This window comes from Ornithorhynchus anatinus, chromosome 2 (assembly GCF_004115215.2).
Source record: "Ornithorhynchus anatinus isolate Pmale09 chromosome 2, mOrnAna1.pri.v4, whole genome shotgun sequence".
NCBI classification, from domain to species: Eukaryota; Metazoa; Chordata; class Mammalia; order Monotremata; family Ornithorhynchidae; genus Ornithorhynchus; species Ornithorhynchus anatinus.
In genome coordinates, this window is record NC_041729.1 from 45,081,813 (window position 1) to 45,103,105 (window position 21,293).

The 21,293-nt window shown below is 39.9% G+C and overlaps 1 protein-coding gene and 1 long non-coding RNA gene across 5 annotated transcripts; both read left to right on the forward strand.

The window, feature by feature from the left end:
* The first annotated feature begins 3,604 nt into the window (after window positions 1–3,604).
* LOC100087501 lies at window positions 3,605–6,445 on the forward strand. 2 transcript variants are annotated; one of them, XR_484719.3, is made up of 4 exons: window positions 3,605–3,666; window positions 4,661–4,802; window positions 4,935–5,077; window positions 6,219–6,445. It is a non-coding gene; the product is annotated as an uncharacterized LOC100087501 (long non-coding RNA). The 2 variants fall into 2 exon arrangements; XR_003756955.2 differs by lacking the exon at window positions 3,605–3,666 and adding an exon at window positions 4,078–4,136.
* Window positions 6,446–14,889: 8,444 nt separating this feature from the next.
* On the forward strand, window positions 14,890–21,124 carry OCM (oncomodulin). Of its 3 annotated transcripts, XM_029058460.1 has the most exons (6): window positions 14,890–14,987; window positions 15,380–15,515; window positions 17,678–17,745; window positions 18,145–18,277; window positions 19,047–19,156; window positions 20,855–21,124. In XM_029058460.1, coding segments are annotated over exons 2-6 (339 nt in total). In that variant the 5' UTR covers window positions 14,890–14,987; window positions 15,380–15,513; the 3' UTR covers window positions 20,881–21,124. The 3 variants fall into 3 exon arrangements, with proteins under 3 accessions (XP_028914293.1, XP_039770783.1, XP_028914292.1); XM_039914849.1 differs by lacking the exons at window positions 14,890–14,987; window positions 15,380–15,515 and adding an exon at window positions 16,766–16,792; XM_029058459.1 differs by lacking the exons at window positions 14,890–14,987; window positions 15,380–15,515 and having other exon boundaries at window positions 17,480–17,745.
* The last annotated feature ends 169 nt before the right edge of the window (window positions 21,125–21,293 follow it).

Consider the following 21,293-nt stretch of genomic DNA (forward strand, 5'->3'; position numbering starts at 1 on the left):
ATAAAGCAAGGGCCTGGGAATCAGAAGGACTTTGGTTCAAATCCCAGCTCCTCCACTTGTCTGCTGGGTGACCTTGAGCAAGTCACTTAGCTTCTCTGTACCTCAGTTTCCTCATCTATAAAATGGAGATTAATACAGTGAACCTCCCATGGGACATGGACTGTGTCCAACTTGATTAGCTTCTATCTACCCCAGTACTTAGTACAGTGCCTGGCACATAGTAGGTGCTTAACAAATACCTTTTAAAATATTTCATAGCTCTTTACTGATGGATACTAATGTGGGCTGTACTTAAATTTAGAGAGGTCATTCTCACTGATTAGAAAGCAGTGGAACATAGCAAATTAAAAATGGATCAAAACCAAAAAGCTAAAATAACAAGAGGCCAACGCCCCACTACACACTCAAAAAAAAACCCCCAAAACAATAGAGGTTATAAAAAATGTAATTGTAGTTGAAGTATTTTTCCTTAAAGGCAAACCTCAGCTAAGATGTTTTTCCTACCTAGAAATTTTCTCCCTACACCACTCCCACTTAAAAACTCACACCTCAAAAACAGAAATTAGCTCTTCCCTGGCCCCTTCCTATCAAAACAAAAAGCAGACCTTTCACCCATATCTATATCAACACCAACCACCCTGTCTCTCCTATTTATGCAATATGGAGAAAAAGAGTCTGGCAGGCCACTGCCACAGGTGAAAAATGACAGTAAATTGATTGTTTTATGCAATTAGAAGACTAAATAGTCCACAGGAGAATGTTCGAAGCCACATTAAATTGCTTTCACCTGTAAAAAAGACAGATCAGTCCAACCCTGAAGCCTCAGACCCTTTGGAGAATTTAGTCATGTCTGCAATAAATGACCTATAAAAAATTAAAGAACCACTAACTCTGTATATTTCTGTATGAAGTCTTTGATAAACTGCTCTGAAAAAGTCAATTTATTTATTTTTATGGTCCCTTTCCTCAGGAGAGTTCAATGTAAATTGTAATCATCACCACTAATCAGTTGCATGTTAAATTTAGATCCATTTGTAAAATATGAGTCTATGCAGGAAGCAGGCATGTTCACAATTCCTGGAACAGAACAATACCCTCCTTAAACTTGTTCCCATTTCAGGTCACCTATTCTAAATCAAATCTGCCTTATCACTGTACACCAGAGAAAGGAAAGCCAGGATTACAGTTGGTGCTTTCTAAATTAGCAACCACTGCAAAAACCTTTTGTCATGCCAATCACATATCCCTCTCAATACTAGCTTTATCATTGAAAATAAACTCATTTTCTTGGACAAGAAGCAAACCCAACTAAATTTGCAGAGAGAGGTTCTGATACTTATATTTTTACAGCATCTAACAGCTCCTGAGTTTGCACGGCTGAGACAGTTAGATTATATTATTTACCAGGTAATAATTTCTGAATGCAAACAAGTTTGTCCTTTTTTCTCTTATAATACCTGGTTGATCGTATTTTTTTATTAAAGTGGAGCTTGGTGCTGTTTGCTGTAATACTGAGCTTTGATTTCATAGATTTGGTTTTCTGATTAAAAAAGAGTCTTTGTGGTCAAAACCCCTTCTCCCGCTTTCAATCCCCAACCTTAATTGCCTTCCTCTGCTGACACCTACAGGCGGATGCAGCTGTCATGAATAAAAGCAAGAGAAACGAAGAAAAGGCAGATAAACTGAAGATTTGGATTTCTTTGCAAAGGCTTTTGAGCGCTAGGGTATATAAGGGTGCTTCTTTTAAAAAAAACAAATGGCCCAAAACTTCAATCCCAAATCTGTTTGATGGCCTGTAACAAATAAATCTTTGCAAACTTCCCTAACTCCAAGGATTGAGGCTCAGTTCTATCATACTAAGGGAGCAGCTGAATCTGCAATAGGGCCTGAGTAGAGCTCAATGCAGATCTTACACTGGGGATGTGTTCACATCAAGATACTTTTCCTGATCTTTTCCTTTGTCTTTTAGAATCATAAAACCCAGCAAACTCAAAGATACAGTTGTTTAATACCTACAAGAGCCTGGTTGAGTACAAGAAAAAACAGCCCAAATGTACTGGAAATGAACTGTAATCCTAATTAGGTTATACCCTCTAGGAGAAAATGATGTCATCTCTCCACACTTCAGTGGTAAGAGATATAACAATTCTGATTTGCCCTGTGGGAGAATGTTAAAAAGATTGTGAATCATTTGGAAAATAGAAAATATACTCTCTAAGTGCTGAAGAGCAGTGTGTATACTATTGACTGACTGAATGTACTATTTCCTATTAATGTTAGATGTATAAATACATTGAGAAAAGATCAACCCCTCATAAATCTCCCAGCTTCAAACCAGAAATTGAATATTAATAAATGTGGCAGAATCTCTGTTCTGTTACCTGGGCATGCTCAGGAGTTTCACAGGGGGAAGTTGCTATGTGTGGCTCAGACACAGCCAGAAAACACATACACACACACACACACACCATTACACAGACACTGAGGCTATTGAGCTATGCACACAGTCTCATATCCCAGATATAGATACTCTGAGAAACTCAGATTCAAAAACAAGCACTCAGAGATGATGAAAGACATACAAATAGAAAATTGAAAGAGAGACTGAGACACAGGGCTGTAAAGTGACATAAATGGATGGAGACTGTGTCAGAGAGGAGGCAGGGAGAAGCACGAATGGTGATAAAGATGACATACACAGAGAGAAACCAGAAATTGATAGACCTACAGAGTTAGACACAGGGAAATACAGAGACATATAGGAAGAGACAAAGGGGGTATATTGTACTTCTTAATTTGCCCCAGAAGGGTGACAGGATGCTAAATGCCAGCACTATTTCCTTTGCTGTTGCCTCAGATACAATGGAATTTGGGACTGGAGTGGGATGAAGACCCAAAGGAGCTGGGAAATGTATATTATTACTTTCCAGTCCTGGTTCTGGGTCAATGCCCCAAATCTGCCAGAGCTATGCCAGACAGGATAGGTTATGCCTACAGCTGTCAATCCCAAGCATAAATTAAGACCTGGTTGTATTGTAAAATACCATGAATGTTCTGGTTTAGAATAAAAAAATGGCTCCCCTGTTTGAAGGTATCGATACTTAGATGAGTCACTAACATTGATATTCCTTCAACTGTTGCTCTGGAATAAAACACAAACTTTCTGGGGAGATATACACTCACCCACTGAAAATGTGGATAAATTTACCAATACCCACGAAGAAACAGTAATTTTTACAGTCAAAATTCCAGGTTTCAAATATTTAATTTTAAATCTGCCCAATGAAATGTACCATTCTGTAATATCATTTTAACTTTGAACTAGGTTTTTCAAATATAATGAATAGTTGACAAGTAACTTGCAGTGTTTGATTTGTGTGACTTAAAAAGTCATGATATTGTCTAAAAACCCACAGGCACTCCTTTGGGATATAAATATCAATTTGATTAGTTAAAAGGTCCAGTCAGCTTCTGTTTCTTATCATCTGGGGTATATGATCCAAGATGTACTTTTAGAACTTCAGTAAATGGGCTCTGGGGGGAAGGGAGGGTTCCTAACTAAAGCCTATAAAAGACAGGGTCTCTGCCAAAGGAAAGCAAACCAAGGGCTCAATCTCAATTTTACCTCTCCTGTCTCTTCTCAGCTTGAGGAATCACATCGGCGAGGTGAGTTGGGCTTCTCAATAACTTTAGCCAAAACCTCTAAAGAGAGGAGATCCATCTGCATGGAAATCTCCAAGAATTTCCCGGAAAATACATCTTTTATAGCTCCACCTGAGCATGCATGGATGGAAGCAGGCAGCACATTACCAGAAGATGATGAGTTAGGAGAAGGAGTCAGGACAGGACTGCCAAGGAAAGTTTATGAGATTTCAGTGGGTAAATCAGCTCAGTGGAACAAAAATCATCCAAGGCTTGCTGAAAGGAAGGAATGTTTCCAAAGGGCTCTGAGCTGCTGGTTCCAGGGTCCTGATGGAGTCAGCTAACCAGCTGTTCCCCACTACTCTTCGAAGCTTGGATTCCACGGGAGACTTTTGAGGGTATTTCTGCCACACTGAGATTTGCTACTGATGCTGATTCTACCCTTTCATGGCCACCTCTTGCACCCATGGTGGACTTGTGCTGAAGCAAAGAAAGTAAGGACTTTATCAATCACTTGTAATATGTTGGTTCATTTGAATTCATTCCCTCTCTCGTAGCTTTAATATGGCTTTTGCTGGCATCCTGACAGATGCAGAAATCACCACTGGCCTGCATAGTTGCCAAGATAATTGCTGTGACAATAACAATAATAATAATAATAAAGTGGTATTTGTTAAGCGATTACTATGTGCCAGGATAAACCTGACACTAAACCTGAGGTAGATACAAGGTAATTGGGTTGGACATAGTCCCTGTCCCACATAGGGCTCACAGTCTTAATCCCCATTTTCCAGATGAGGTAATTGAGGCACAGAGAAGTGAAGTGACTTGCCCAAGGTCACACAGCAGACAATGGTAGAACCATGATTAGAACCAGATCCTTCTGAATCCCAAGCCTGTGCTCTATCCACTAAGCCACGCTGCTTCTATCACTTCCAATCCCTCCAATTTGCTTATTGCCCCAACCCTCAAGGACCAAGAGGAGCTCATCTGAGTGAAATTCATTTTTGTGTCCCAGGAAATTGGAGGAGGAGATTGCTGGTATCACCTGACTGTGGACATCTGAAAAACAGAAGCCCTTCTGTCCCAGGTGGGAGGGTTCTATGGCAATATGGTGGATGAAAAGGAATGAAGTAAGCGGGACACCCAAATGAAACCCTGTAAGTATCTTTATTTCTCTGGGTCCCACTGAGCTGAGCTAGATAAATGTCCTCTTTGGAACTTTCAGATTCAAGAAGTCACCTTCAAGATGGTCTTAGCTAACCTCCTCCTTTCTCCCTACTGTTTCTCAGCTGCTGACTCGTTCAACTTCAAAACCTTTTTTGCCAAATTTGGGCTGAACTCCAAGACCAGTGAACAGATGGCTCAGGTGTTTAGGATTCTGGACCAGGATAGGAGTGGATTCATTGAGGAAGAGGAACTCAAGTAAACAAGGGTATTTCTGACCTTTCCTTTTATTCCTCTGGGTTCCCCACCATCTCATCCTAATTTGAGTGTCGGAACAGGAGTGAGAGTCTCCTTACTGCAGGTTGCCCTGTAGGATTGCAAAGCTGCCATTTTTCTAAGTGCTCAAGCCCTTTCTCCCCACAGCCCGAGTTCAGGAGTGAGCTAAATACCTGAGAATGTAGTACCTTAGTCATCTGAGTTCTCACCGTCTCTGACTTCCCACTGAATGCACCTTTTTTGATACTGTTTTACCTGAGATCCTGTCTTTAGAAGTTTAATAGTATGAATTCTGGCCTCCCATTCGACCAAAAAGCCAATTTTCACAGGCAAGTTATAAGATTATTTTCAGCACTGTAAGAAGAAGGGTGGGTGGGGTGTCTCTTCAGGACCCTACACTAGCCAAGCAAGCCGACAGAGCTGCCAGGCTTCCTCTGACCTCCTGGACAGCACAGCCACCCCCACCGACAGACAATGCTTCAGCCCAGTTCTGGGTTTCCCCTGGGAAATACTGCTTCTCCAAGCCAGGAAGAGGTGGACAGCAACAGTGGAAATTTCAAACCGGGCTGGAGCAGTTTACAGTGATGGTCCAGGGTCTCCCAGAATACAAATCAGTGGTGCCTACCAGCTCTGCATCATCCCTACTTTAGCAGAATCTCCACTCTGGCTGAGCTTCCATTGCTCCTGGGCACCTCTCCTTTCCAGAGCAGCAGCTGAATTTAGCCAGACTATCTGGAGCGGTAAATGAGGTGTCATCCCATCCTCCCAATTCAGGCTTCATTCTTTTGTCAAGCTGGCTCTGAATTAAGATCTCCAGATACTCTTCGGATTTATCTGGGTGTTTTCGGCCCTAAAAACCCAAAAAAACCTTGAGTAAAAATGAACCAACCACCAAATGTATTAAATGAAGGGTATACCAAATGGAATGAAATGAATAACTGAAGCCAAATTAAGTTTGGGAAACTACACTGAACAGATAATTTGGTAGTTTAATATTAAAATGTGACCTCAGGCTCCTTTCTCAGGGGAAAGCTTAACCCTTGCTTAACAGGAAGACAGCCACTTCTCTAGTCCTTCAAAACCCATAGTTTGTTTTTTTAAATTTACTGACTTCCCTATGTTTTCTCCTAAAGGCTCTTCCTGCAGAATTTTTCTTCAAGTTCCAGAGCTCTGACTGATGCAGGAACCAAGGCATTTTTGGCAGCGGTGACAGTGATGGTGATGGCAAAATTGGGGTGGATGGTGAGAGAGATCCCTTTGGGAAATGGGCCTTATGGATGGGGGAAACCCTTGCATGTCACCGCCCATGTTTTTATCTCGTTGTGACTTTAAAACTAATTTATCTTCAGCCTGAATGCCTTCCCGCATATCAATAAACTGAAACAGTTAGAATAATTCCATGAAGATTTCTTTGCAATTAGTTTTATGATTTCAACCGAGGAAATTTTTTTACAAAGCCCGATTTCCAAGCTTTTCAAATCATTTTTATCATTATTTTGTCATTATTTTAATGACATGTGCATGAATGATATGAGCACATTTTGATTTTTCAGGTTCAAATGGTCCATTTGGTTTACAAACATCATTCCTTCATACAGTGAGTTCTGCTACAACGTGTTTTCATGATTTGATATAGATATAATATGAAGGAAGAATTAGGGAATGTTTTTCCCACACGCAAAAATATTTGGGGTATAACAATCCACAAGTTGGGAGCTAAGTAGTTTTGGTGTAGGAAGAAGTAATTGCACGTAACGTGGGAAGTCATCCTATTCTTCTACCACATAGTCTGATTTTTAGCTAGCCTCTACCCTGTCTGGTTCTGATTCAGTACTAGATATTTTTAGGTCCAGCTTGTATCTTTTTAATGCCCAGGATACCGCCACTGCAGCTTCTGTTGCTGAGTTTTGCAACTTAGATGCTGTGCCAGATTTCATTCTGATCTGGGAGGGGAGTGAAGAAACTTTGGAGCAAGTAGAAGTTCCAGGAGTCTCCTCCAGAGAATCACTGGGATTGCACAAAAGCTGAAATCTGCCACAAAATAGCACCTGTGACATTAACACACTGGGCAGCAGGCCCAGTGTACCATATGTGACTTCATACGCATCTTCTTGTTCAATATTTAGATGGCCATAATTGAACACTCTAGTTGTGAGCTAGCCCTCAGTGTCAATCAAGACCTAATACTACGATACTTCCTTGCATCTCCGCCATACTGTGCTGAACCATACAGTTCTTTGAATTTTTGCAACTTTAACGTATTTACTACCGTAAAATCAATAGTACAAATGGAACGCTTACTCTAGGAAGAGCACTGTACTGAGCAATTTGGAGAGTACAATCGAATAAATAAACATGATTTCTGGCACATAAGGAGGTGACAATCTAAAAACATAGTGGCAAGGGGATAAAGTAGAAAGCTAGTGACAGATATGAAAATAATATAAGAATTTATTTTATATGAATAATATATATTAATATGAGAGAGAGAGAGAGAAACAATGTTGCCTAGTGGAAAGAATACAGGCCCAAGAGTCAGAACGACCTGGGTTCGAATCCTAACTCTGCCACTTGTCTGCTGTGTGACCTTGGGCAAGTCATTTAACTTTCTGTGCCTCGATTACCTCATCTGTAAAATGGGGATTAATTCTGCAATTGGACTGTGTCTAACCTGATTCGCTTGTATCTACCCAGCGCTTAGGATAGATAGCCTGGAACATAGAAAGTACTTAACAAATGCTATTTTCAAAATTATATTAAAAAATAGCATATCATCTATCCCAACCCATTAATTTTCACTGAATCAACTATTACTATTAACCCAGTTTCCCCCATAAGGCAGGTTTCTTCAAGTACACAACTACTAAGATATAGCAGAAAAAAAACAGAACTTTCTTAATTTATTTTAGAAGTAAAATAACTTTCTACACAAGCCATCCAGTACACAGGATGCAGAGCACCCTGGTGACACATAGGCAATAGCAATGCTAAACTAGTGTTTCTTTTTCTTCCTTCAGAGTTCCAAGCCTTGGTTAAATCCTAAAGAAATAAGGTTGAACATGAAGGTGGAAATCTCACCACAAATCATCTGCCTTTCTTATTGCAAATTTCATATTTATTTGTTTTATATAGAGACAGGGCAACTGCCACATGTTAATTATCAGAGAGTGTTGATTCAGGGTACTACTTGGTCTTTATTGTTAAATATTTAAAAGGGCTGTATACTATATGAAGATTATATTGAAACTCATTTTTCTAATAAACTACTCTGGACTTGTTTTTGGGAATAGGCTGCCAGGGTTTATTGACATAAAAACAATGAATAAATGGTACTAGACTTGTTGCCAATATCATGTAGAACAAAGGGTTTTGTTTTCATAAAACTGTGAATAAATATCTACCACTTCCAAATTTCTAGGACCAACAATGATCATCTAGTTAGAAAATAATGGCAGCACTTGGAATAGTACCCAGTGCACAGAATTTTAAGCTCGAAGCCTTTCTGGAAATGGTTTTTCGGTCTGGACATTTTTTACCTAGAGCCACAGTACTTCTTTTGGGCTGCTGGGCTGGATCCAACTATTCCAATCTGTCATTTTATACTATTTTACTCTCTCTATTTTCAACACTTAATTTACACAGTTCTTTTTTCAAGAAGGACTTTACCCTAAGGAAGGAAAACAATGGGAACCTCATAAAAGTCCAATATTCTAAAAGAACTGGGCAGCCCAGGTGACATTTGTCCTAATGAAGTTGTAGAACCTCTAAAAAGAGTCTTGGATTTTTGCCTTACCTACAAATTATATTTACCTATTCCTTGTGGCTGGAGATCTTGTCTTCCAACTCTACTGTATTTTATTCTCCCACGAGCTTAGAATAGTGCTCGCACACTGTAAATTCTCGATAAATACCATTGTTGAATATGTAAATGCAATCAATTCACAGTATTTTGAGAATGGATGGAGGGTTACCCCTGTTCATTTGCATGATAACTTTATAGGACATAATTGTTTTGGGAAAAGAGCACTAGATTACCTTGAAAAAGAAAACACTAGCAAGAAAATCCTTTGTGGCTAGACTTCCTATACAATATCTCAAAAGATAGCAATCAAGTTCTTAATCATTTAGCCTCTGGGCAAAGTCCTTGTTAGACTAGATCAAAACCCTGAATAATTCAGGTATTTGAGGATCGTACTACCTCATTCTGCTGACACCTGCCAAAAAAAACATCTTACGCAATTACGTGCTGCCTCAAGGTGATAAGATAGAATTACTAGGTCATGCTGACACCAAATTTGTTTAATGGTAATCGCAGAGTATATCGAATGGTATCAAAATACAGAGACAGAAGGTTACGTGCTTGAGCCTTTTAAATTTCAAGGCCTACTGGAGAGGTTTCCGGTGTCCAGGCAAAACAGCTCTAGACTTTGTCTAGTGTCTGGAGCAGTAGCTTTGAGGTGCCAGAATCATCAGTGTTCTAATCTGGGCTCTGGAAGATGCTTTACAGACCTTCCAGAAATCACGTAACCTTTATGTCTCAGCTTTCTTGCTCTGTAAAACACAGATAATAAAGCTTATATCCCATCCGTCATATTTTAAAGGGTGATTAGTTCAGCTCTTTTCTGCATGCATCCAAAAGTGAAAGCGGTAGAAAAATTTCCAAAGGTAGTTACTGACTGAACTAATTGAATATTCTATAATGATAACCTTAATTTATTTTTATGATTAGAGTGAGGCATTCTAAAATAATTTATAAGAAATGTTCAAAAATAAATTCTAGGATTGAAAAAATAGTTTCTACCTAATCTAATGTACTCTCTCAAGCACTTTGCACTGTAAGCACTCAATAAATAACAGTGATTGACTCCAGAAAGCCACTCGGCCCACTTTATCACTGCCAGTTATCTCCAAAATTAAGTGACTATGGATAAACGTTTACGTCTAATAGCAGTAGTGATTTTTGAGTTAGAAATCTCAAGGTGGACATCTATGATGAAAACTGACCGTGATGTTCAAGCACTAGACGTGTTTCGCTTTTGTTTTCATTTTTTGTTTGTTTTTTAGAGTGAGATTCTGTGTAGGGAATATTCTACCTCTAACTGATCCCTTGTTGTTCATTATAAATTGCCTAAGAAAGGAAATCACCAGAAAATTACACATTACATTAGTACTTATGAAACACTATAGGGGCAAAGAAATAAAATGCTTCAGGAAACTGTTTTTTTCATGAACAAGAAATATGAGAGTGTTTGAGTTTCATCTTACAGATGGGCAGAAGGTGCTGTTAATGGAGACTTAAGTGAGTTAATTAAGAGGAAATAGCAAGTAAAGCCAAATACAATATGTACTAATTCTACCCCCATATCTCTCGATCAATCAATGGTATTTTTTAATGGTATTTGTTAAGCACTTACTATGTACCAGGCACTGTCCTAGGCGCAGCAGTAGATATAAAGTAATCAGGTTGGACACATCCCATGTCTCTCATGGGCCTCACAGTCTTAATCTCCATTTTACAGATGAGGTAACTGAGGCACAGAGAAGTTAAGTGACTTACCCAAGGTCACAGAGCAGACATGTGTAAAGAGCATGGGCCTAGGAGTCAGAGGACCTGGTTCCAATCCTGGCTCCGCCACCTGCCTCTTGCATAACCTTGGACAAGTCCCTTCACATATCTGTGCCTCAGTTTCCTCAACTATAAAATGGGGATTAAATCCCTTTTTTATTTTTTTTCCTCTTAATGATATTTGTTAAATGCTTACTATGTGCCGGGCACTGTACCAAATGCTAGGGTAGATACAACATAATCGGGTTGGACACAGTCCCTGTCCCACATGGGGCTCACAGTCTTAATCCCCATTTTACAGATGTGGGAACTGAGGCACAGAGATATTAAGTGATACGCCCAAGGTCACACAGCAGACAAGTGGCGGAGCCCTCTTACTTAGATTTTGAGCCCCATTTGGGGCAGGAATTGTGTCCAATCTGATCATGTATCTACTCTAGCACTTAGCTGCAGTCCTTGGCACTTAGCAAGCCGTTGGCAAATATTATTTAATTATAATAATAATTATCATGCATCACCAATGGCAGCCTCCTGGCTAGGGTCCAAGAAGTGGGAGCTCCGTTGCCACCCTCGGGAGGGCTTCGCTACCTTACCATGATGATGAGGCCTCTGCTGCCTGGAATGAGGCATCGAGGCTTCCGCTGACACAGCTCAGCCGGCAACACCTAGCAGAGGGGTGCAGCATGGCCCAGGAGAAAGAAACATGGAACTCCAGTCAGGAGGCCTGGGTTCTAGTTTGAGATCTGCTCTTGGCTACTGTGTGACCTTGGGTAAGTCACTTATCCTATCTGGGCCTCAGTTTCCTCATCTGAAAAACTGGGATAAAATACATCTTTTCTTACCCTCATAATCTGTGAGCTCCATGTGGGACAGGAATGTGGTCTAATCTTGTTTATGCTGAAACTACTCCAGTGCTTAGCAAAGTACTTGGTATATAGTAAGCACTTGATAAATACCATTAATATCACCATTATTATTAGTATTCATAGTAATGGTGGTGGTAGTTAATTCCCTCATTCTTCCCCCTCACTCCATTTTCTTTCACCTTGTCTTTTCCATTTTTATTCCTCTTGTTTCCTTCTCTCTTCATCTTTTTCTTTTTTCACTTTCCCAAATTCTTGCTTGCCTTTGACTAGGAAGAAATTTCTTATTAGACAATCTGGATAATTTGAGGTAGAGTAAGCTTCTTGAGGCCAGGAATCGTGAATACTCCTTTGTATTCTACCAAGTGCTTAATATAGTGCTCTGTACGCAGTAAGCACACAATAAATACCATTGACTGGGGACTGAAAAGAGGATAAAATAATTGTGGTATTTGATAAGTGCTTACTATGTGTCAAGCACTGTACTATGACTTGGGGTAGATAAATACAATCAAGTCGGACATAGTCCCGGTCCCACTTGAGGCTCTGAGTCTAAATGGGAGGGAGACCAGTAAATGAATCCCCAATTTACAGAGGAGAAAACTGAGGCCAGAGAATTTCAATGACTTTCCCAAGGCCAAACAGAAGGCAAGTGGCGGAGCTGGGATTAGAACCCAGATCCTCTGTCTTCCAGACCCATGCAGACAAATGTCAGAGAACAGATTTGCCTAGATTTACAGGATTTCCCCCACGGAATTACATATAGACTGGAGGGGCAGGGATAGTTTGATAAGGAAAAGAGCACAGTGACTTGAGTTCAGGCAGGGGTCGAGTTGCAAGATGAAGTTGCACATTTTTTAAGTGGGTGTGAGAGCATCTCTTTCACTCCACTTTTGGCTGTCTCAATTCAACACTTCTCCTCTCATTTCACCTGGGACCTTGACTGAACCTTCTCGGGATGTCAGTGAAACCAGTGTTTTTGGTTGAAGGGAGATGCGCATCCCTCTAACTGGTTTAGAAAGAAATGAAAGAATAAAGAAGGGTCAAAAGAAAAAGAATCTATTGATATTGCTGAGTCACAAAGATTTTTGAGGGTTGCTAAGGACTTCTAATGAACGACGTATAGAGGTGGAAAGAGTTAGAGGAGGTACTTATTTCAAAGGACCATGATCTTTTCACTGATTTGGCACTGGGCGCACTTATTCGGCCACTGATTTTGTGACTTTGCCAAATCTCAGTCTTTCTGTGCTTTGCTTTCTCTATTTGTAGAAATGGAGATACTAATCAGTGTCCTTCCATACTTTACAAGGATTGCTGTGGGGATTCAGAACAGAATACCACTTTGCCCAGTGATGGGTCTGTAGACCACTTGCAGCCCAATAGGTCCTCACAGTAGTCACAAAACTCTTTCTTGCTCCCAGTTCCCTACAGTTCCTAAGTTAGGGCTTTTCCCCCACCACTCCTGACGCCCTGGGCCCCTTTAGTCCTGGAATCAGATTAGTACTAAAAATAATTGCAGGGCATTGTTATTATTATTATTATTATTGTATTAGTTAAGCACTTACTGTCAAGAACAGGGCTAACCGCTGGGCTAGAGACTAGATCAGGTTGGACACAGATCCTGTCCCATATGGGACTCTCAGTTTAAGGAGGAAGGAGAACAGGTATTGTCTCCCCATTTTAGAGATGAGGAAACTGCGGGACATAAAAGTGAAGTGACCTGCCCCTGGACACCCAGCAGACAAGTGGAGGAGCCAGAATTAGAACACAGGCCCTCCAACTCCCAGGCCAGTGCTCTTTCCATGGCTATGCTTCTCCTCAAATGCACATTCCTTTCCCTGCAAGGAGCATGTGCTTGGTGCCACTTTGAGAACAGCTCTGGGACTAAGTGCTATGGCAGGGAGCTGCACTGGGGGGAGAAAGGGGACTTCCCCCTTCCTCCACTTCCTCCTCTTCCTCTTCCTCCTTCTCTTTCTCCAGAGATAGAGGCTAAGAGAGGAGGAGCTACCCCAGCCCCACAACTTCAAATTGGCAGTAGACTTCTGAGTCTGTTGCTCAAGGTGACTTGGAAGTGATGGGGTACTTCTTCAAATTGGCCTGCAGTAGGAGTAGAGAAGAACTCAGGAATAAACTGGGTAGGATCCTGAAATTTTACCACAACAGAATTATATAACCCCTGGGTCTGTTTAAAAATCCCTGGGCTAGAAGAAGCTCCGATGCCAGCAGCCAGCTACACAGCCAGCTTCAAATAACTGAGCCAAGCCCATCATTTTCTAAGAGACCACCTTCGCCATGGATCTTCCCAAGAGCCCCTGATGATACAGGAGGAAAGCTGAGAGTAAAGAATCAGAATGGCTCCCTCAGAGCCAGAACTCAGCAGCCTTGCAAAAACAAAAAAGCAATACAACATCCTTGTCAGAAAAAAAAAGTTACAATGCCAATTCATTGCTTTAATAAATGCAAAAATCAGGCAGAAAGTTCTTCCTAAAACCACAAAAAGAACTTAGTGAAATCATATATCATCATCAATAACTATTGATTGATAGATCAGTAGTTCCTACTGTGTGCAAGGCATGGTCCTAAAATGTTGGGAGCACACAATAGACATAAAACACAAGGAGCTTACAATCTAAGGTGAAGATAGATGGACACAAAATGATTTATAAATTTGGAGGCAGAAGAAAGAAGCAGAGATATAGCGGATATTTGCCGGAAAAATAAGAGTGAATAATGAATAAAAAAGTGGTTAAAAACAAAGAGTTACGTGAATCACTGTATACAAAAGTTCTAAGTCTGGTTATGGTTATATATACTCGAGTGCTAGAATTGAGGGCCTGGATGCATTAAGCCACTCAGGGAAATTCCTCTAGAAATTACTCTTTTTCTCTATCTCCAGGATAATAATTTTTTAATTATACCTGACTATTCTTTTTTTGATAATTGAATTTAAAAAATATAGGTTTTTTTTTTAATTCTGGTTTTGTAAAAAACAAAGGTATATTCAAAATCCACTGCCAAAACCTTTAAAACTAAACATTTCCATGTTTAAAGCACTTGCCCCTACTGTTTTAATTTCAACTAATTACATCTGACAGGGTAGGAGGGGAATGTGTGTTTCAAGTGAAGAGTCTCATTTATAAATAAACACATACCGGTAACTCTATATGTCAGGTGTATCACTATACAGTGACAATGGCTTGATTCTGAAATTCCGATCTTTTTTAGGCTTTTGTAACCAAGTTGGTAGCCAGGACTCCCCTCGCTTTTGGTCTCACTAACAGATTTCTAACTTCAAGGCACCTCATCTTCAACGGCAACTGTCACTGAACCCATTCATTTCATTCCATATTCTGTAAGCCACAGGAACTTCAATTACTCTAATGTTTACAGTGCATTTTGCCTGAGGACACTGGAAAGAAATGCCCTATTTTCCAGATAACAAAGGCCACAGCAGAGTTGACCTTTTGATAATGGTATCAATATCAAAGGATGTAGATATAGATATAGAGCAGATATTGGTGATCTGGATGTGTTCAGCTCTGAAGATGGCTTTGACCCAGAGCTGCCAGGAAGCTGTACTTTTCAGGGCTGGGAATGATCCCACACTGCCCAGTCCCCACTGGCCTTGACCAACCTTCCCTGGCCTTGACCAGAGAGTTTTGCTGGGGCATGGATAGGAGCCACCTTGATCCAGGAGTAGGACTATCGAGAGGCTCCTCTCGCCCTTGGTTTCATCAGTCCTGATGGGGTATTTGCCCTCCCCCCACCAGGGTTCCTGATGTGTGTATGTCAGAGGGAGGCATGGGAGGGAAGGGCAGAAAGTTGCAGGAAGCTCCCAATGCATCTGACTTTTCTGTCTGTACAGGGCAATTCCCACTAACTTGAGCTGGAAGCCAAAGGATATATTAGCAACACACAGATTGAGGTCAAAAAAAATACATCTTCAAGTAGAAAATTCCTTTCCCAAAATAGGCCTGGCCCTACGGAGGTTTGGCCTTTATGTAAGTATGACTGTGTCACAGCATCCGGTCGGCATGTGGCAACTCACTATAAATGTAGACTAATGTTAGATATGATGCTGCTAGGAAGCAGAAGTCACAGAAGGCATGCATGTTCCAGCAATCTTCCTGATAATTTGCCTAAGTTCCCATGGAAACCCTGCATTGATAAGACTGGGTTTATGTGAGGCAAACACTTCCAAGCATATCATTAGTGACCAAGAGCATTATTTTCTTTCTTTGTGACCAACTGACAATCAATTGGCCATTCAGTCACCGCCATTGTGAATAGATCCATGACTACCAAATGTTTATATTATGCTTATGGGGACTGTCCTATCTAGTTCTTTAAATTTTATTTAGATCCATATTTACCTCTTACAAAAACAAAGTCGTCTAAGTATGTAGATCTATTGTTTTAACTAGCAAATTCATAATTTAACTTACAATTTAACTTGGTCAAGGATAGTGTTCAAGTCACATCGCACAACTGTGATGTCTTTCTGAACTGAGCTTAGACAATCCATACTGTGGCCTCTCTCAAATTGTGGCTTCAATTTTAGAAAACCTTTTCTTTTTTTCCTTTTTAAACCTGAACACTTAGGATACAGGAATAAAATTTAAAAAAATAAAAAAAAACTTTTTTCCCCACCCTTCCTTGTGTTGTTTTCAAGTTCCCATTTGTGATTTTTGGCTTCTCCTATTGGCCTTTCAAGATCTCTAATTTAAGAAATGGTGCGAAAATCACACTTATAGCGCAAAAATCACCGAAATGTCTGTCTTCCACAGTCCTCACTGTCCTTTTTGTTAGGCTGATGCTACACACTTTGTCTCATTCATCTCTGACCTTTTATCAGCCTCAGAGAATCAGCGATCTCAAGGATGTTCAAATAGATCAGCTTTCTACACCTTCTTTCCCCACTGCTGGAGTCTTCTGTGAACTGCGAACATTTTGTGGATGAACTACAATTTGCAAACATCTTTTATCACCTTAGAACTTTAGGGTTATGCTTGTTGAGTTGAAACCTAAATTAAAGTTTGTTTAAATAATGGCTGTTTCCTTCTACTTTCCCTTGAGACATAAATAGAAAAAAAAGGTCTATTAGTTAAGCAAGAAATTTGAGCTAGGTCTATTTGATCAGTGAAAAAGTAACCCAAGAACTAGTTATTGTCACTTTTTGAATCTTATATAAGGCAGGGTAGTAACCTGGTGCAAAGCAGTTGTTTTCTACCTCCTCCGGCACCTTTTTTCTGCATCAACTTGGGGAAAGCCCAAAACGGTGAGCAAGAAGCTAAACTCCTCAGTTCCAGGCTCTTCTTTCCTAGGCAACAACTGCTCCAAGTTCCAGCCCTTTCTTTACTCAGATTTTCTTCCCATGGACTTGACAAATGATTGGATTTATTCCTTTTAGTAGCTAAGTAGAATATTCTTTAATTTTTTGTATTGGGTTACTCCTCTAAGTCTCTTCTTTCTGGTTCTCTATTCTCTGGAAATGTATTGTACTAAAATATATGTATTTCAGAGAACTGATTAGAGTTCATTTGTTTTCTATAGGGAATCTAAAAAGGTCGCTGGGTTTTAAATCAGGAATAGTCTAGCTGTATTTGCACTTTAAATTAGCTTAATCAAATTAATGGAAAAATATGGAGCTGTTTGGTTTCTTACACTCTTGCACTGCAAAAATATGAATATAAATTTGACTTAAACAACTGTAAGTTTGTTTTTTGGTAGTTACAGAAACTTCTTCTCTCTATATCTACCTACACAAAGTGAAGTGGAAACGTATAATTATCCAATTAACTTGGGTCCCAAATCACCTTCAGATAATTTGCTACTGAAGACCTTTAACATCCTAATCAATTTATATCTAAGATATCTCAGATACCTTAAAAAAAGAGGACTTTTTGGATATGCTATTAGGAAAGAATCCAAAAAATATATTCTTGATTCATGCAAAGGGAGGAGGGTGCCTGATGTCTCGTTTAATCACCGAAGGTCTTTTTCTAAAGTCTATTCCAATGCGTAACAAATGCCTCATGCTTTAACACTGATAAATAATCAACACAATACCTGGAAATTAGGCAATGATAAATAATCAACACAATACCTGGAAATTAGGCAATGTGTTTACCTTTCTTTGTACTTGTATATCTATCTTGAACAGGTTGAAAATGAGCATCACTGATGTTCTTAGTGCTGCAGATATTGCTGCTGCCCTGAAGGAGTGCCAAGGTAAAAGGAAAACATCTTTAAAATTATTTATTAGTGACACTGAAAATTCATGAGATCAAATGTTTATAGGCCATGAGCACTTAAGTGGGAGGCTGCATTAATGTAGTGGAAAGTTTTGAACTAGGAGTTTAAAAGTCTATATTCAACTTTTAGCTTTATCACAGGCTAGCAGTGTGACTTCTGCAGATCACTAATTTCTCTGTTTTAACTAATGTGAAAAATGGTGATATAACAATATCTGCCACCTGCCAGCTCCTTATGATTGCTGAGAATATCAATTCCTCATTTTTTTTTAACAGTCTGTACTCTCAGCATACTGGTGCGCAATAGCAAGTATAAAGCATTCTTAAAACTCTCTCTTTGATCAACTCTTGGGATAATTCCATTTCTATTTTTCAGACCCAGATTCCTTCAACCATAAACAATTCTTCCAGACCTCTGGCCTGGCCAAGAAGAGTGCTAGTCAGGTGAAGGATATCTTCCGGTTCATAGACAATGATCAAAGTGGATTCCTTGATGAAGATGAACTCAAGTAAGAGCTATCCTCTGACTGAATTCCCAACAAATAAACTTTCATTGCCTCTGGGTCACGCTGGAGGAAGACACAGTCCTGGGTGTTCACGTAGTCTTAATGCTGGCAGAAACAAGACCCCAAAGGAAAAACCTAGTTTGAACTGAGATGCAATCAAGCAATTAATCAATCAACGGTATTTATTGAGTGCTTACTATGTGCAGAGTACTGTACTAAGGGCTTGGAATAGCACACGTGGATAGAGTGGATAGAGCACGGGCCTGGAAATCAGAAAGGCCTGGGTTCTAATTCAGATTCTGCCGTTTGTCTGCTGTGTGGCCTTGGGCAAGTCACTTCCCTTCTCTGGGCCTCAGTTCCCTCATCTGTCAAATGGGGATTAAGACTGTGAGCCCTATATGGAGCCTGGACTGTGTCCAACATGATTTGCTTATATCCACTTCAGGACTTAGTATAGTGCCTGGCACATAGCCCTGAACAAACACCACAATTATCATTATTATTATTATTATACTACAAAAGAATTGGCAGACGTGTTCCCTGCCCATAACGGCTTACTGTCCAGAGGGAGAGACAGACATCAATAAGAAGTTGTTATTCCTCATTCACCTGAATGAATGTACCATGACTATGAAATGAAGCACTATGCTGTAAAACAATGGGACCCAAGCATAGACTACACATAGGGACTACACATAGATGAATGGTTTATAGAAGGGGACAAATTAGTTGGGCAATGAGGCCATTACTAGCAAAATTTATTCTCCTCTAGGTTCTTCCTCCAGAAGTTTGAAAGCGGTGCTAGAGTGCTGACCAGCTCAGAAACAAAGTCCCTGATGGCTGCTGCAGATCATGATGGAGACGGCAAAATTGGGGCCGATGGTAAGAACAGATCTGCATTCAGAATTGCAATGATACTGCACCCTGATGAACCGTATTTTATAGCCTCCTGTTGGCAAAGGACTGGGCTGGCTCAGAAAATGCAGGGAGTTTTGATTCCACATGGGTAACATCATAGTTGAGAGTCAATCGCTTGTTTCGATCTCTTTAGATTTCTGATGAAAGTTGAAGCAATTTCAGTTTTCAGCAAGCTTTTAAAAATTACACAGAGCTTATATTTTTTAAGAAGAGGCAGAATGCTAATTGGGAACAGAATGTTATTACATATACTTACACCATTTCAGATGTGTTTATTTTTCTATTGCCTATATTATTTTTTGACTCTCTACCTCTAAACTAATCTCAAAAAGCAATTACAGACAGTTCTCTTATAATGCAGGGTTTACATTCTTGTAGAAGCTCGTGTTAAAGAAAATTAACATTACAGCACTCACACCATGCAATTGTTAAGTAAACTATTGTAGTTTCCCACTGGCATTTCACCACGAAAGGAAAGAGAGATGACATATATGCTCTTCACAGCTCTCTACCCAAATAGGCACACGTTTCCTGAAAAATGTACCCTTAGTTCCCCAACAGTGCTCTATCCAAAATGTATAATGAAAAACATACAATGTGGAAGATCTGACTGTATCAGAGATTGTGGGCTCTAAGCCTGGCTCCGCCGCTTGTCAGCTATGTGACTTTGGGCAAGTCACTTAACTTCTCTGTGCCTCAGTTACTTTATCTGTAAAATGGGGATTAAAAGTGTGAGCCTCACCTGGGACAACCTGATTACCTTGTATCTTCCCCAGTGCTTAGAACAGTGTTTGGCACATAATAAGCGCTTCAAAAATGTGATTATATTATGTATAATCATCATGTAAATTAGGTCAACACTAAATCTGGATGCCAACTGTAAAGATGACAATCTACTTGAGATACCTATAAATCAATACTAGGGTGGTAACTTTAAAATAAAAAAAGTTTGCAATCTTTAAAAAAACCTTAAGAATCACACCTGTGAACCTAAGTCTTTGAATTCCATCCAAGTGTTTTGAAAGACTTGATGCTTAATGTCCACCAGTGGTGTGGAGGGCAAAGAAACAAAATATGGGATTAAAAACACAACTATTTCCCTGTAATTTAACAATACTCATCCATAGCCTCCATTTCTGGATAAAACTAGCCCCCAAGACTTTTAACATTCAAATCTGCTTTTGTAACTTAATCCTTTGCAGAACTTTCCAAAGACATCAAGAAAGGTTGTAGCTAAGCTTCTAAATATACAGGCCTCTGATGATTCTGCAGCTATATACTGCTACTGCCAGATTTTCAGTTAAAAAATAACTGGACTCAAATTGAGACTCGAAAACACAGTAGGGAGGTTTCCTCTCACTTTTCTTTTATGCTGAAATATCAGAGGGGAAAAACAATAGCCTAAGTAACAAATTCTAGCACATAAAGATAGGGTCTCATCCCTGCAAGCCTGAAGGATCCTTGTTAAATTAGACAGGTTGTGCCTTTTACCCCACTCACGAGGCATCAACAACAAAATAAGTAATTTTGTTTCCAGTCATTAGTCCTTCCTTTCATTTCTCCTCTGGGCCAGCACTGCGAATGTTTTCAGAATTTGCTTTCATTGTTTCCTTTCCTCTCCAGAACTCTTTACTGACCCATGCCTTGCCTCTTCTGTCCTAGAATTCCAAGAAATGGTGCACTCTTAAAGCCCTAAAGTCCTTGGACACAGAGAAAACAGAGAAAGGGACCAAACTGCAGAAAAGAATCCACAATCTTTGAATGGGAAATTCCACATTCTCCCCCTAATTTATTTTTTTTCTTGGAAAGCATCTGCTACTTACTCATTGCTCTAGTTACCTATCAAGACAGTGTGTACGGTCCTACTGCATTCTGTGGAGCACCTCGGCAGGGCCCCTTATATCCTCCAATAAAAACAAGTATCTCATCATCTCTTGCTGCACTGGCGTGTTCTTTCCCAATAAGATGTGGAAACTGAAACAATTTTAACTGCAAGGTTAATTTCTGGCTCCTCTCTCTCTCTCAAACACTGAACATGAGACAGGGATTCAGCAAGATTTGATATATGACAAAAAACCAATAAAAATCGGGCAGAAAACTC

Excerpts from the sequence above, each read along its gene's own strand:
- OCM (XM_029058459.1), top strand. The coding sequence starts at position 17,598 with ATGATAAATAATCAACACAATACCTGGAAATTAGGCAATGTGTTTACC. Across the intron at positions 18,278-19,046 it reads CTTGATGAAGATGAACTCAA|GTTCTTCCTCCAGAAGTTTG; the intron begins GTAAGAGCTATC and ends ATTCTCCTCTAG. Across the intron at positions 19,157-20,854 it reads CGGCAAAATTGGGGCCGATG|AATTCCAAGAAATGGTGCAC; the intron begins GTAAGAACAGAT and ends CTTCTGTCCTAG.